Genomic DNA, 17,225 nt, shown 5'->3' with positions numbered 1-17,225 from the left:
TCAGATAAGCTCGGAGCTCCTCTGCAAAATGGTGCACGTAACGTCATTATGTGACATCACGTGCATCTTGACATCCAGTATCCACACAGGCCCCTCTAGCCCATTGTGGCCATTGCAGCTGACCTTCTTGTGATCAATGGGAGTGGCATCCTGCTCGGACCTATGACGTTCGTTCCCGGACAGGAAACGATTATCTGGCCTGCTGCGAATGGCTGAGTCTCAAATGGGTTGACTCTTAGGTAAAAACTGCCTAGGACCTGTGGCCCCAGGGATTTGCTCCTGAGAAAGACGGATGTGAGAATAGCATTCCTCTTTCCCTGTCCCCTCCCCCTGAAAGTGCAAAGTGATCATGAGATACAATGTCAGAAACAAATCTGAGTACACCATTTTGCCTTTATTAAAGGTGATCTGCTTCAAAACTAGAATGTCCCCCAGTTGAGGCAGAGTCCCCCCAATATTTGCTTCCCCGATGGTTTACTCTTAGCTCAGGAAGAGAACAAGCCCCACGACCAGATTCACAGCCAGCCCTTAAAGAAACCAAAAAAACCCAACTTCAGGGATGAGGAAGAGTCTCTTCAATTAGACCGAAGGTTTGTGTGTGACTTTTCCGTGCGTATTCTACTGAGATCCTACGTCTGCTCATCATCCCTGAAAGGAGAGTGCGGGCTCTGTCGCAAGAGATGGATGAAACCAAGAGAGTGGTTGCTGAGTCATCCGTGTGGCCCAGGGCCCTGGATGATGAGATGCAAAAATCACCTCTTCACTTCTTACTTACAAACAGGGCCTCCCTGCCCACAGGGGATTGGATTGCAGAGGAGCAGACCTGAGAAGAAACAGGCAGAGGCTACGGAAAGCAAGACGATTAAGGGATCCCTTGCTCACCTTCTTAGAAGCATTTCTGGGTTGGGGTGGGTGGAAGTGGGAGAAGCTGAAAGGCATGCACTTTGGATTCACCTTTTAAAATGTTAAATTGGAAAAAGCAATAGTATTGTCCGTAAATGCTATTAGTAATAATTGTGGAATTTGTTATGAGCTTACTGTGTGACAAGTACCCTTCTAAACACTGAAGTAGATATGGTATATGCTGAAAAGACACAGTCCCTGTCCCATTTGCGACTCTCAGTCTAAGTAGGAGGGAGAACAGGTATTGAATCCCCATTTTACAGATGAGAAATGGAGGCAAAGAGAAGTGAAGTGACTTGCCCAAGGTCACACAGCAGGTGGAGTCAGGATTGGAACTCAGGTCCTCTCATTCCCATAGCTCTTTCCACTATATCACACTGCTTCTCAATGCTATTATTACAGCTACTAACGATTCTAGCTCCCCACTGGGCTGTGACCAGGGACCCAAGCAAAGATGCAACAAGAGGCCCAGTTATAGTGTGAGATGGATCTGGAGGCAGACGGAGAGATCCAGATACAGAGTTGGAGAGGCAGTCTGGGACCCAGAAGCAAAGACACAGATGCTCTTAGAGTTTTATCCAGGTCCCTATAGAGAAACCACAGGCCCAGAGAGGCCCGGTGGAGGGTCGATAAAGAGTGGTGCCAAGATGAGAAAGACAAAGGCAGAGAACCCTAGAATTCTTGTTTTCTCCTCTTCCGCATCCATCAATCAATCGATCAATTGTATTTATTGAGCTCTTGCTGTGTGCAGAATGCATTTGGATCTGTACCCTTTTGGCACTTGATATTCACCCCACCCTCAGCCCCACAGCACTCAGGCACATAGCCATATTTTATTTTATTTTTTAATTTCAATGTCTTTCTCCCTGTCAAGGCTGTAAGCTTATTGTGGGCCAGGACCGTGTCTACCAACTCTGTTGTTCTCTCCCAAGTCTTTAGTCGAGTGCTTTGCACACAGTAAGCGCTCAGTAAATGTCATTGATTGATTACAGAGCCCTACACCAAGCGCTTGAGAGAGTACGATGTTAGAGAGTTGGTAGATATGTTCCCTGCCCATAAGGAGTGTACAGTCTAAAAGGGAAGGCAGACATTAAAATAAATTACAGGTTTGTACCTAAGTGTCGTGGGGCTAAGGGTGAAGTGAATAAAGGGTTTCGAATCTAAAGCCAGGGAGAAACAGAAGGGAGAAGAAGTAGGCTGCTAACCTCTCTCTCTCTCTCTCTGCCTCACTCCCCTCTCTTCTCCAAATCTGGCACCATTGCTAGAATTTTCAGGAAGTTCCCCAAGTGCTCTGCCCAATAAAGTCCAGAGTTCAGTTAACCTGACCTATGTGAATTGTCATTGTTGCATAGATAGAGCAAGAAGCAGCATGGTCTCCACAGAAAGCGCTTCCTCCACCTATGAAGAGCTAGCGAGAGCGTATGAGCACGCCAAGATGGAAGAACAGCTGAGGCACGCCAAGTTCACCATTACGGAGTGCTTCATATCGGACACGTCGTCGGAACAGTTAACGGCAGGAACTAACGACTACACAGACAGTCTGACCTCCAGCACCCCTTCAGAATCGGGGATCTGCAGGTTTACTGCATCTCCCCCCAAACCTCAGGACGGAGGAAGAGTGATGAACATGGCAGTTCCAAAGGCACATCGGCCAGGTAAGAGCCAGCGACTCACCCCAAGCCCCCAGGAAGCAGGTTCACGATGGACCCTTCTGGTTGTTTCATGCTGACTCTTCAATTCGGGGTAAGGGGCTCCAAGGAGCCGGGGGAGAAAAGGCGGGAGAGACAGAGACCAATCTAGCCTGTTCCCCTAGTTGAATGAGAAAATGTCAGATTGGGATCTGTGGTGCTGGTGTGCCTTCTGAAAATAAAATCACAGAAAAAAGTGACAGTTTTCCCAGCCTCTGGGTAAAGAGTTGCTTAATTGCAGTGGGTAAAATGCGAGTTACACTGGGAATAAAGTTTACAGAAGCATGCATGAAAATAATGCAGAATGTTTGTCAATTAATGGCATTTATTGACTGCTTACTATGTGCAGGGCACTGTTCTAAACGCTTGGGAAAGTACAAGAGAATTAGCAGACACGTTCCCTAACCATAATGAGTTTACAGTCTAGAGGGAGAGACAGACATTAATATGAATAATTCATGGTAAATAATAAGAAGATATTTATATAAGTGCTTTGGGTTTGGGGTGGTGGGGAGAATATCACATGTCCAAAGGTCACCGATCCAAGTGCATACCCTGCTACCTTTTCAAGAATCATTTGCAAAAATACCTTAAACTTTGAATCTACCATTTATTCAGATGTACCAAATGAGGAATGAGAGAGGCTGCTTATTGCAAAGTCACCCACAGGGTGTGAAATCCCTTTTGAATTGAGAGATCGGAACTGTTTCCTAATGAGATTTGGAAAAAACCATGAGGATTTTGGATTATCCAAAACCAAGACTGCCAAGTGCCTTGGGTCCCCCGTGGGTACTTCGATAGGGACTGAGCCAGGTGTCGAGTAGGAGGTGACAGAAGCAGGAGAGAGACCTTTCTGTGGCCTGAATGTGCTACACTGTGTTAGTCAGAGGAAAGGCTGTTTTTCAGATGGAGAGAGTTTAAAAGTCTGCCGTCCGTCAACCACTGCAACCACTAGAGATAGTTGCAAATTCAATCCATAGTGTTTGTTGAGCACCACTTATTGGGTGCCAAGCGCTATATTAAGCACTTGGGAGAGGGAGACACAAGCCCTTTTCTCGAGGACCTTTCACTGGGTCAAGTTTTGCCACACTGTGCGCTTGGCACCCAATAAGTGGTGCTCAACAAACACTATGGATTGAATTTGCAACTATCTCTAGTGGTTGCAGTGGTTGACCGGCGGCAGACTTTTAAACTCTCTCCATCTGAAAAACAGCCTTTCCTCTGACTAGCTAACACAGTGTAGCACATTCAGGCCACAGAAAGGTCTCTCTCCCACTTCTGTCACCTCCTCGACACCGGGATCAGTCCCTAAGTGACCTCATCGCTTAGTTCAGTGCTCTGCACATAGTAAGCGCTCAAATACTATTGAATAATAATAACTGTGGTATTTGTTAAGTGCTTACTATATGCCAAGCACTGAGCTAAGCAATGGGGTAGATACAGGGTAATCAGGACCTACATGGGGCTCATAGAGTAAGTGCGAAAGTTTGCATATTTTGCAGATGAGGGAGCTGAGGCACACAGAAGTTAAGTGACTTGCCCAAGGTCACACACCAGGTAAGTGGCGGAGCTAAGATTAGAACCCAGGACCTCTGCTGGGCCCGTTTTCTTCCCACTGGGCCACGCTGCTTCAACTGTGATGACTCCTTTGCAGATCTGTTCGACTATCAAAGGGTAGAATGGAAAAATACTACTTTAGATATTTATGGAATAATCTATTTTCTGCCGCACTTTGAAAGAAAGAGGCATCTTTTCTTCTCAAGAGACTTGGAAAGAATTCCTTCACTTGTTAAGAGCTAACCTATTGAATAGCTTCTGCACTAAACCTGTTGCAGGGCTTTAAGAGAACAGTATCTGAATTGTTAATTAACACAACCTCTCCAGCACTTGGATACCTTAAACAAAAACCCTCTTTGTGCACCTGGCTATTTGTCAGAGAAAGTCTCTACTTACTCCAATCCATTTTAAGCCTCTAATCCTCTGAGAAACAATAATGGAACTTAATCACTTTTTCCCCTCTGTCAGCCATGGTTTCTGATGTTTCCCTTAGTTTTAAGTAGCTTTAGAACTAGTTTCTAGACCAGCTTCTCTCTTATTCATGATGTTTCTCCTAACCAAACGGTAGCTTCTGTTTCCATGAACCCAGTTAGATCAAGTGAGGCTTTATGGGCCACAAGATGTGTCTGTAGAGAATTCAGAAGAACAGATGGATGTTTGGTGCTTGTATGAGGAATCTGCAATTCCCCTCTCTACCTCTACAAGGTCCTTGACAGTTAAAGGGGATGTTCCCAGTGGTGAGATCGTATTCAAGGGGGCGGGTGAGGCAGAACGGACTGTTGTGTAATCAATAATCCATTCTAAATAATGGGTCTAGAAAGATTGACATTGGCCACGCCAATCCAAAATTGCAGACTCCGTTACTGATAGCTGCCTGATCATATCTCAATCTTGCTGAAGCCTCCTTTCAGAGACAAGCCTCTCTCCCTTCAGCAGCAGCTGTCTCCTAGCCATCTTGAAACATATTTGACAATACTAATAGTGGTATTCATTAAGCTCTTACAGTGTGCCAAGCACTGTACTACGCACTGGGGTGGATACAAGATAATCAGATCAGACCATCCTTCTTCCAAAAGGTCCTTCTCAGTCTGCCGAGGCGCCCTACCATCATCTGTTATTTTAGTGTCTAACTAAACCACCATCCAGCAAAATAGTCATGCTCTCCAGCAATTAATCAAGTAGTCCCCATGAATCATTTTCCTTTTATTTATAATGCTAACTATATTAAGTGCTCTGTGCTAAGCAGATAGCACAGTGCTGAAGTAGGTACAAGATAATCAGTTTAGGCAGACCTGGCCCCACAGTGCTTTCACAACCTAAGAGGTAAGGAGAAGAAGGTATCTTAACTCCATTTTACAGATGAGGAAAGTGAGGCAACAAGGAGATTTAGTGACTTTGCTCAAGGTCACAGAGCAAACCAGGGGACAAAACTGGCACCAAAACTAAGGTCTCCTGCTCTTTCCACTAAGCCCTGCTGCCCCCTTATGCTTTCAGACTTCATGACTTTCCTCCTAATGTGGAGAATTCTTTGCAAGTCAATCTCCAGTACTGTTATATACACTCAATTCTCCTATAACTCAGGGATTGGTTGTGTTCTTGTCAAGTCCCGCATTAAGGAAAATTCATGCTCTCGTACTCTTCCTGCCCAATGCCATGTTCACCATTTGTTTTCTCACACTCTGTCATGCTGTATCCAGATTAATGACACATGGGCCATATTGGGACCATCTTCCCTATCATTCAACCAATGGCATTTATTGAGTGCTTAGTATGTGCAGAGGACTGTACTGAGTGCTTTGTTCAATGAAACAGTTAGCAGGCACATTACCTGCCCACAACTGGGTTACAGTCTTCCCTACTCCTACCACCACGTTCTAGCCAAATGGTGTAAGGCAGGGATTGTGCGTACTTACTGAATTCTTCCAAGTGCTTAGTACAGTGCTCTGCAAACCATTAGTGCAAAATAAATTCCATTGAGAGATCGCATAGTGAAGGCATACTATGTTGGTACAGAATGTAGTATGCCATCCAGGCCAAAAAAAAAATGTTATCCTGAATGAAAAGAGGGACATCCAGGGCATTGGTTCCCAGGGTTAATCCACAAGATCCATCTTGCCCATAACTCCTAGCTCATTCCATTGGTGACTTTAGGTTCCTTAGTGAGAGTCAAATAGTAGGAGAGGCTCAACTCCAGGCTCCTGCATAGGACTCTTTCTTTGATCCTGAGCTGATGCTGATTGCTATTCTCACCAACAGAGGAAGATCCACTCAACGTGGAGTTCCTTTTCAGAGGAAGTGAATCAGTGTTCTTTGTGAATCTGGGGTAGATACAGGTCCTGTTGCTGGCTACCACTGAGTCCTTCCTCCTGTAGACATAGTGAATACCAATGAGTATAATTAGGAATAAAACAGCTTCCAGTAAAAACCTTGCTAATTCACATTTCTCTGAGGCGATGGCTGATTACTTCCCCGGAAAAACAGCAGCAGAATACAAGGGTTCAAATTCCCTTAGCAAAGCCCCAATTAAATAGTTGCAATAGTATTTTGCATTTCTTTCTAGAGTAAGAAGAGGAATGCGCCTTTGTTCTCTGAAAAAGGCAAGCAGCATCTTGCCAATGAGCCAAGAATGGAAACAGAATCCTTGTATCTGAACCTCTCCTATCAGCCTCCTATCATTTATCTAGGGCTTTTCCAAGTAGGGAGTGAAGATTGATTTACATAGGGTAATTCATTAACAAGTTTGTGATATCATGCTGCAGCATTAATATTGCACTAGAAAAGTTTTTCACATGGTATAGTTTAACAGGGTCTTATCAGACACACAGTCTCCCCTTTTGGCCACTCACTCTTTGACACTCTTGATGTGACTATGTGTCTGAGTTGCACAGAAATACTTTTAAGGAGGGTCAAAGTAAGGAAGCCCTCCTAAACTGAGGTGGCCATTACAATGGTATAAGATAATCTTCAGAAGTTTGAGAGCTTCAAGTTTCCAAAAGTTGGAAACTAAGGGCTGGGGAGAAAATGGCTCATTTTCTCACCTTCCCTTTTGCTGTTAGCCAATATCATACCAAATGCTCCAGTGAAAAACTGACCCTTGGAGAGCAGAGTTGTGTTCTATGTTCCTGGGGGAGAGTAGAGGTCAGGGTGGGGGCACTGGGGCTTAGATGGGTTTGGGGGACAAGATGGCAGCTCTTTCCTGACAGCTTCCTCTCCCTATCCTTTGTCAACATCATTTACTTCCCATCCCTGCTCATTCCATCCGGACCCAGTGAGGCCCTCAGGGGCTCAGTGGAGGCTTTCAACAATTCTGAGGGGACCTCAACTTGGACTCTTCAAGCAGGGGGATTAGGAAGCAGGTTTCAGAAACTAGATACTACTCAAACTGTGAGGAAGGAGTACAATCAGAGAAAAAAAAGTGATTTTTCAGCTCAATTAACCAGTTTTAAAAGTCCCTGCCTTCAGCATGAATCACATACTAATGAGTAATGAGGCACGGCAAACAATTATGAAAAGTGTTGATCTAGGCAGTAGGAATCAGTTACACCCTGGCAAACAGTCTTTTCCAACTTTTTTGTTAGGGGAATTAATAGTTGGATAATTGGGTACTGTAAATATCAACAGGAAGTTATGTATGGAGATGTAAAAGACTGAAGTCTGGAGTTTGATGCCTGTTTCTCTGAGTTGTAGGGTGGATTGTTTAAGTCATTCCCATGCCTGGGAGGCAGAGGGCTGGGCCAAAAGGCCCAATGAGGATACTTCCAGAAGTCTGATTCTAACTACTGCCCTGACCCGCCTCCTTAGCTTATAAACTCTTGCAAGCCTCCATACGATATGAAATCCCCACAGTACTAAACGAGTTCACGGTGGAAACAGAATGAATGCTGGCAATGACAAGGCAGCCCTCCCACGACCCCATCAAAGCCAGCACAGTCCCCACCCATGGCTAAGAGGGCTCAGTTTGATTTTAGACCCCACTAATGAAAATGTTCCAAGATTTGGGAACCAGGCTTTCTAGGCAGGGAGACTAACGAAATTGAAATACTACTTTGGAGAAGGGAAGGCCAGAGGCGGAATTGCTCTTTGACTTTAACCATTCATTCATTCATTCATTCAATAGTATTTATTGAGCGCTTACTATGTGCAGAGCACTGTACTAAGCGCTTGGGATGAACAAGTCGGCAACAGATAGAGACAGTCCCTGCCGTTTGACGGGCTTACAGTCTAATCGGGGGAGACGGACAGACAAGAACAATGGCAATAAACAGCGTCAAGGGGAAGAACATCTCGTAAAAACAATGGCAACTAAATAGAATCAAGGCGATGTACAATTCATTAACAAAATAAATAGGGTAACGAAAATATATATAGTTGAGCGGACGGGTACAGTGCTGTGGGGATGGGAAGGGAGAGGTGGAGGAGCAGAGGGAAAAGGGGAAAATGAGGCTTTAGCTGCGGAGAGGTAAAGGGGGGATGGCAGAGGGAGTAGAGGGGGAAGAGGAGCTCAGTCTGGGAAGGCCTCTTGGAGGAGGTGATTTTTAAGTAAGGTTTTGAAGAGGGAAAGAGAATCAGTTTGGCGGAGGTGAGGAGGGAGGGCGTTCCAGGACCGCGGGAGGACGTGACCCGGGGGTCGACGGCGGGATGGGCGAGACCGAGGGACGGCGAGGAGGTGGGCGGCGGAGGAGCGGAGCGTGCGGGGTGGGCGGTAGAAAGAGAGAAGGGAGGAGAGGTAGGAAGGGGCAAGGTGATGGAGAGCCTTGAAGCCTAGAGTGAGGAGTTTTTGTTTGGAGCGGAGGTCGATAGGCAACCACTGGAGTTGTTTAAGAAGGGGAGTGACATGCCCAGATCGTTTCTGCAGGAAGATGAGCCGGGCAGCGGAGTGAAGAATAGACCGGAGCGGGGCGAGAGAGGAGGAAGGGAGGTCAGAGAGAAGGCTGACACAGTAGTCTAGCCGGGATATAACGAGAGCCCGTAATAGTAAGATAGCCGTTTGGGTGGAGAGGAAAGGGCGGATCTTGGCAATATTGTAGAGGTGAAACCGGCAGGTCTTGGTAACGGATAGGATGTGTGGGATGAACGAGAGGGACGAGTCAAGGATGACACCGAGATTGCGGGCCTGAGAGACGGGAAGGATGGTCGTGCCATCCACGGTGATGGAGAAGTCTGGGAGCGGACTGGGCTTGGGAGGGAAGATGAGGAGCTCAGTCTTGCTCATGTTGAGTTTTAGGTAAAGGAACACTGGGTGCATGAGTATTGGAACTGGAGGCAGGATAAAAAGAAAAGGGCTGAAGTCACAGTAGAAAGGGCTTTGCCATAGGAATTAGGATGAACTTCTTGAGTGAAAGAAACTAGAATGCAGTGTTGTAGAGGGTCAGTTGTGTGTGTGTGTGGGTGGGTGGAAAAACTTGTGCTATACTGGAGGTGGCTTCATGGAATTGTGGGGTCGTTTTGATTCCGAGGAAAAGTCCTTGGGTCGAGGAAGGAAGAGAGGAAGGCATTATCGGGGATGTGGGATAACCTCTCACAGTCCTGAAATATTGAACACGTTCATGCATACCTACAATATGACTTATGTAGTAAAATGCAGCCTAGTCATTTCATTATCATCGCGTGGATTTGTCCTTTCCACTCACACTCATTGATAGGACCCCACATCAACAACTTGCCCTTGAGAAAAGACATTGCATGTTCTCTAATAGTAACTGTGGCATTTGTTAAGGGCTTACTATGTGCCAAGCACTGTACTGAGCACTGGGATAGACACAAAATAATGAGGTTGCAGATGGGGTTCACAGTATAAGTAGGAGGGAGACCAGGTATTGAATCCCCATTTTGTAGGTGAGGGAACTGAGGCATAGAGAAGTTAAGTGACTTGCCCATGGTTAGGTTAAGTGACTTTCCCAAGGTTCGTGTTATTTCTCTCTCTCTCTCTCTCTCTATATATATATATATATATAGTGTGTGTGTGGATATATACATATATTTATATGTATATATAGATATGTAAAACCTTGAATATTCAATTTTAAATTATTCCCACAATCATGTCAACATTATTTTGTTCATTTATACATTTTTTAAAATTCCCTGGAAGAAGTGCATTCTGTAGCAAAGTTCTCTTTACTTAATATACTTCTGCATTTCTTTTGCTGTTCAAGGGCCTCTGTTTGAATTGGGAATTTTATCCATCATTGGAGGCTGAGTCATGCTGACTTCTCATAGAAAATTCACAAAATGCATTGTATTTGTGATGTCCCTGTTTGCCACTGTAAAACTAAACAGAAGACTGAATTTTCAATAATAATTTATACTTTTACAACCTTTCAAGTGAACTTTGCAAAGCCTCTGCAAATGACTAATTTCCACCAGGCATATACAGAGTCAAAATTCTAGGGATAAAAGGTACAGGAAGATTAAATGGTTTGTCAGAGCTCGCACAATGAATCTGTGAGAAGTGCAGATACAGAAAACATCAAATCTGGACTCTGGGCTTCTCTGGAGCTGTGGTAATTAGGAAAAGCAATAAGAGAGAGGAAAAAGATCTGAAAGGTGAATGTATTTATTGTGTCAGAGTTGTACCAGAAAATCTCCTGTATGGAAGCTCCTTTAAAAGGACAGAAGTATAAAATTTGATCTGTCGGAACAATTGGTGCCTGTTTGAAGTTGATCTAACCATGTAATAATTAAAGGCATTAGAAAATGTCGGGAAAATGTGCTGAACAGTAGGAATCCTGTTCTCTCCCCAACAAGGATGAGTGCGGTAAATGGTGGTGTCCAGAGGCAATACTTCTAACTGTTCTGGGCAGCGTGGGCGAGGTGACTGTCTGGTATTTGGGTGGGAGGCAGGTGAAGCAGTGAAGGCCATGGAAGAAGTAACATGCTCTTCAAGAAAAGCTGCCAATTCACTGCTTCCCCAACCTTCTCTCTGATCTGTTCAACAATGGTGAGCCAGGCGGGTCTCTGTCGATCCTCCCCGTCTTTGCCCACAGATGACAATTGGAGAGGTAGCATTTCCTGAACAGCGAACCAGCCATCAGACAATCGTGTTTCCTATGGGACCTGGAGCCAATTTACATTCATCAAGACCTCTTAAAAATATCACCTTCTGTACAGTTGCTCTCTGGGGTGGGGAAAATGGGAATCTAGTACCTGAATGGATATTCTAGACCAGCGTTTGGGAATATGTTCTAACTTGACCATCTTTAGGCTCTGTTTAAATCACATCATCCAATGCAAATTGGAACCTGGAATATCTAGGATGCACGTCACAGACTACCCATTTTTCAGCACCCAAGTGGGTTATTAGGGGCCGTCGACAGATCTGATACCAAATTATCAGCTGTGGACTCAGTGCAAATGGGGAGTTTTTTAGGGCCATCTCTACTGGGAAGCAGAGTGGCTCAGTGGAAAGGGCACAGGCTTGGGAGTCAGAGGTCATAGGTTCTAATTCCAGCTCCACCGCTTATCAGCTGTGTGACTTTGGCCAAGTCACTTACCTTCTCTGTGCCTCAGTTACCTCATCTGTAAAATGGGGATTAAGACTATGAGCCCCACATGGGGCAATTGGATCACCTTGTATCTCTCCCAGCACTTAGAACAGTGCTTTGCATATAGTAAGCACTTAACAAATGCCATCATTATTATTATTATTATTATTACTGTGTTAGCTCCTGGGACATTGTCAGCACAGCTCAGCCAAGGAAGCACTTGGAACCAGGGACTGTGGGTGGGTAAGAGGATGCATGCTAGATTGATCCGAATCTTTGGGGCAGCCACCATTCAATAGTATTTATTAATAATAGTAATAATGTTGGTATTTGTTAAGCACTTACTATGTACAGAGCACTGTTCTAAGCGCTGGGGGAGATACAGGGTGATCAGGTTGTCCCACGTGGGGCTCACAGTTTTAATCCCAATTTTACAGATGAGGGAACTGAGGCACAGAGAAGTTAAGTGACTTGCCCACAGTCACACAGCTGACAAGTGGCAGAGCTGGGATTCAAACCCATGTCCTCTGACTCCCAAGCCCATGCTCTTTCCACTGAGCCACGATTTATTGAGCGCTTACTATGTGCAGAGCACTGTACTAAGCGCTTGGAATGTACAAATCGGTAACAGATAGAGACAGTCCCTGCCCTTTGATGGGCTTACAGTCTAATCGATCCATAATGCCAACATGCTGCCTGTAGCCCATCATTGGAAACTTTCCAGCTAAATTCAGAGATGTAAAAGGGAAGCAGCGTGGCTCAGTGGAAAGAGCACGGGCTTTGGAGTCAGAGGTCATGGGTTCGAATCCCGGCTCGGCCACTTGTCAGCTGTGTGACTTTGGGCAAGTCACTTAACTTCTCGGTGCCTCAGTTACCTCATCTGTAAAATGGGGATTAAGACTGTGAACCCCACGTGGGACAAGTTGATTCCCCTGTGTCTACCCCAGCGCTTAGAACAGTGCTCGGCACATAGTAAGCGCTTAACAAATACCAACATTATTATTATTATTAGCTATGCTTCGTACTTAAGTGAAATCCTTTTGCAACTAGCCCACTTGCTTTTCCAGCATTTACAGAGTTTACCTTGTGCTTTTGTGTTCCTTAAGCCAGAAATGCATGAATTATTAAGCATGCTCATTTGCAGTGATCACACAGCTGAAAGGTTTACTTTCAGTGCTAATCAGGAACACAAGGCTGAAAAGCAGTAATTAGAGCATCAAAAGCACTGAACCATCCTAAAACTTAATAAAGCTTTGCCTGAAAACCTGGCGCATTCAAGCTGCATTATCTTTGGCAGAGTAACAGGAAAAGAAAAATAATTTGTCTCCAAGAATCTAGGGTGCTAGCTTTCTCCTTCCTGCTTCCATAGGTAGGTACTGTCTTCTTTATTAAACTTGTTGAAGTATCATCAAATCCATGATTAGAGAGTTCCAAAGCACAGGCCCCTTAAAATCCTCAATCAGTTCTAGCAAATCAAAGACTTTGTACAACCCATGATGCAGCTGCAGTCCTGAAAGAGGGTTTAAAAAAAATCTCTGCTACACTTTTAACCATTTTAATGAGTTCCTGTATTTGATGGAGAAATGCAGCAGGACACTCTTCTTCCCTAAGGGGTTTCACCAACTGCAAAGGAGTGTAGCCTGTCATTTAATTAGATCCCAAGGGAATTGGGAGACATAGTGGACTCAGCTTATTAGACAACCCCCAAAGAAAACAGTTCATGTGGTATACACTCCTTGAAGAATTGTAGTGTCCAGTTTTGTGACAAAAATAATGTTCTCCACAATGTTTGGGGAAAGGGAGTTATTAGACAAATATGCCTATTACTTCAGAGTCAGGATTGCCCCCCTACCCGAGTTAGATCTGCATAACCCCCGGAGGGCTTCAGTAAAGACCCTCTGAAGCCCCCCAAAATTTGGTGAGGAGCAAACTCTGGCCCTACTCACATTCAAGAATTAGAGGAAGACGGCTTACTGGTCAGACTTGGAGCTGAAACCACAGAGGGCCAAGACATCGTAGGGGTGATGCCATCAGCTTGGCCCCCACAGGTTTTTGGGCAGGTAGGGTAATAAAACAGGCATGCTCCAACCTTAGGAACCAAGATGGCAGCTCCATCTTTTTCCCCCTGCCAGCTGGAACTGGAGTCCTAGCTGGGGGTGCAAGGGCTGGGCGTGAGCTGCAGTTGGAACTGTGTAGCCTCAAAGGGCAGGCGATGGGGTGGAAACACTCATCTCTTCTCATATTTTATTTCCTCTTCCTCTCTCCCTCCCATCCTGTCCCCATGAAGCCCCACGCTCAAGCCCCAAATGTGTGTGTATGTGTGTATATTTATATAAATATGTATTTGTGTGTGTATAATAATATATTTGTTTACTACGTGCACTGGAGTAGATACAAGAGAATCAGGTCAGACACTCCCCGTCCCACATGGGGCTCTCAGTCTAAATAGGAGGGATAATGGGTATTGGAATAATAATGGTGGTATTTGTTAAGCACTTACTATGAGCCAAGCCCTGCACTGAGCGCCAAGGTAGATACAAAATGATTGGGTAGGAAAGTTAGAGTCCCCTGTTGAGGTATTAGAACTCACATTAACAGAATAAGGATTAATGCCCTAAGGATTTAAATCATGAAGAGCTTTAAAACAGTCTTTGCCTGAAGCCTCAACGCCTCACTTAAACTTAGACATAACTGAATCCAATCACCAACAACCCTTCTAAAGAAATATTCATCATGTGGGGGCTTTTCAGGCTCCTACTGCCTGAGTTCTGAACTAAGAACCGGCAAGGTATCAATTAATGTGCTCTTCAACCTGAATACAACCAATAGTGATCTTTCTTAAGTCACATCCATAGTTCCTTTCTTCTTTCCTCATTTATTTGGACCCCCCCCCAAAAAAAAATCTGCATTTGCCCTTAAATGAAATCCTCGTCATTACCTCTCTATTGTCTTCTCTGTATTGTGAGTCTCAAAGAGAGTAATTAGGCAAATGTTAAATGCAATTAGGAAAATGCCTTAGTGAACTGTAGTGGGAGGTTGCAAAGAGGAGAAAACCATTCCCAACTTTTTACAAGAGGCCTGTAGAATTTACCAGGCTAAAAGAAGAGATACAAAGGATTGGCTTATAGAAGCCTTCCTGCACTTTGAGTTAAAGGCTTTTCTCAACTTCTTTCGTTTATGTCTGTTTTATGTTCGATCATCCATAAGCTGAGCTCCTTCTGTGGTCAAAGCACAATAGCAGTAGTAGACATGATTCCTGCACTAAAGAAGCTTAAAATCTAGCAGAAAAATATACGTTGTTTTCACTGCCAGCATTTTGAAGACTGGAAATAAAAGCCTCAGTCAACAGTATTGCATAAACTGGCTAACATTCAATTAATCAATCTTAATGAATTGATTGTGCAGAGTTCTATACCAGATAGATGGTTGTACTAGTATAGCCGGTAGACATGATTCCTACCCTCAAGGAGTTTGCAGTCCTAACTAGATAATGGAGGAGACAGACCCCTCAACAGGGCAGCACAAGGCAGAGCAGGTTTTGTTCATTTATGTTGCCAAAGTTCAGTCACTTCAACTTTTCATCCCAGTGAAGAATGATAGATGAAGTCCACGGAGCAGAACAACTAAAGTCACACTAAATGCAAGTCATTTGCATTACTTAACATTAGCGTATCAGCCACCTGCACATTGGTTCCCACCGTAGCCTTCCAATTCCAGAGACGGGCTGGGAATTCTGGAAATGTTGTGGGGTGGTTTTTTTGTATAGAGAAAGATGTTCCCAGATAAGCACCTGGCCGTTTGGAGGGAGTTTTCTGAGGAATCAATCAGTGGTATTTATTGAGCACTTACTTTGTGCCAGACACTGTATGAACTAAGCACATGGAAGAGAACCACAAAGTAGACACTGTCCCCAACCACAAGGAGCTTACCTTTGATAGTTCTGACAGGAACCAGAGTAACTGAACTAGATTAGCTGCCAGACTGTGTGATCAGATTCGCTGCTATAATGCCTGAACACATCCATCTCTATTTTTGTGACCTGCTGACTACATATTTGCAAGAGACCCAGAAATGAGCATTAGCTCTTTCTAGACAATCATAGTTTTCTATCCAAATTCATAACGACTATAGAGAAGCTGTTCATACTGAAAATGAACCCAACTGCAGCTCTCTTAATGAGCAAAGGACAAATCTATTGTAATGGGAACTGTTTTTTATTCTTTAAACTTGATTTTAGGAAAAGTCAAAAGAAGTGTCTTTTAATATTATCCTTACATTCTCCTCTTCTTCCAATCTGTAAATTATTTTGAGCCTGCCTTTTGTCTGTAAGCTCCTTGAAGGCAGGGAGCTCTCATCTATCTCTTCTGTATGCTCACTTAGTACAGTGCTCTGTATGCAACAGGTGCTCAAATACAATTTACTCACATCCCACAAGGCCACTGTGGTGAAATCACTGTAGGGAAGCAATGTGACATAGTGGACAGAGTATGGGCCTGGGAGTCAGAAGGACCTGGGTCCTAATTCCGGCTACGCCACTAGTCTGCTGTGTGACCTCTGGCACGTCACTTAACTTCTCTGTGCTGAAGTTATCTCATGTAAAATGGGGAAAAAAACTGTGAGCCCCATGTGGGGCAGAGACTGGGTCCAACCTGATTAGCTGCTATCAACCCCAGTGTTTAGTACAGTACCTGGCATATAGTAATTGCTTAACAGATACCATTATTTTAAAAGAAAAAAGTCCTGGGCTGGACTTGGTAGTCCATCTCACTATTGGAAGCAGCATCCCAGGACTAAATGTAATCCACTCCCCTGCCTTCAGGAAGGATTGCAACTAAGTTATCTTGGGTAGGTGTCTATCCATCCTCAGAGAAAAGAGATCCCCCAGCTTTCCCCATGACTACTGTCTTACAAACCTGACACTCAGAAACTTCTTCCTAGATTCTAAATTAAATTCCTCCTGCTGCAGGTAATTTAATTCAAATGGATATTTTTTTCCACCTAAATTCATTTATTTTGAAAAAGGAGTCTAAATTCATTGCATCAGAGAATTAGAAGAGACCGTGAGAGGTCATCCAGAACAAATTCCCAGCCTGCAAGGAGGCCTGAACCTTTTCCTGTAAAACGATCCCCAGAGAAAGGATTCCAGAGCAATATTTCTCAAGTGTGGTGGTTACCATGGCCACCTGTGCGGCCAGCAGAAGGTTTCATTGTTGCCACAGAGACTAGGAGACATAGGCAGTGAAAGAGAAGCAGTGAGCCCATTTAGAAATGCTCTGAATATTTCACAGGTTTCTACTAGTTCTTTAGACTAGCCTAGTTTTTAAAAGGCACAGCCACCAGAGTGCAAAAATCTTGAGAGACTGCTTCAATCTGCTGCTGTTGCTGCCATTTTAGATCCAGCTAAAATCTCCAGAGAGCTTCCTTAGAACAGCAGGGGCAGCAAGTTGGCTATAAGACCCTCACCAAATGTGGAAAGACCCAGCAAGATGGAAGCAAAGAGGATGATGATATTAATAAGAATAGCATTATCATCACTGAGCTGTGGGATGGAAAGCCGAGCTTGCTCCATACAGGAAGATATGATTTTAGCCTC

At 44.3% G+C, this 17,225-nt stretch overlaps 1 protein-coding gene and 1 long non-coding RNA gene across 5 annotated transcripts in view; one reads left to right on the top strand and one right to left on the bottom strand.

Moving 5' to 3' along the window:
- Positions 1-17,225, bottom strand: part of LOC114805460 — a 69,970-nt gene that overhangs the window by 19,601 nt on the left and 33,144 nt on the right. The gene's annotated exons all lie outside the window — the stretch shown is intronic.
- DSCAM (DS cell adhesion molecule) overlaps positions 1-17,225 on the top strand; it is a 515,628-nt gene that overhangs the window by 497,246 nt on the left and 1,157 nt on the right. For all 4 annotated transcript variants that reach the window (XM_029046622.2, XM_029046624.1, XM_029046620.1 and 1 more), the window contains one exon: positions 2,256-2,558. In XM_029046622.2, the coding sequence (XP_028902455.1) occupies positions 2,256-2,558 (303 nt within the window). The remainder of the gene's footprint in view (positions 1-2,255; positions 2,559-17,225) is intronic.

The sequence above is a fragment of the Ornithorhynchus anatinus genome, chromosome 18 (assembly GCF_004115215.2).
Source record: "Ornithorhynchus anatinus isolate Pmale09 chromosome 18, mOrnAna1.pri.v4, whole genome shotgun sequence".
Taxonomy (NCBI): Eukaryota; Metazoa; Chordata; class Mammalia; order Monotremata; family Ornithorhynchidae; genus Ornithorhynchus; species Ornithorhynchus anatinus.
This window is presented reverse-complemented; position numbering and strand designations above follow the sequence as displayed.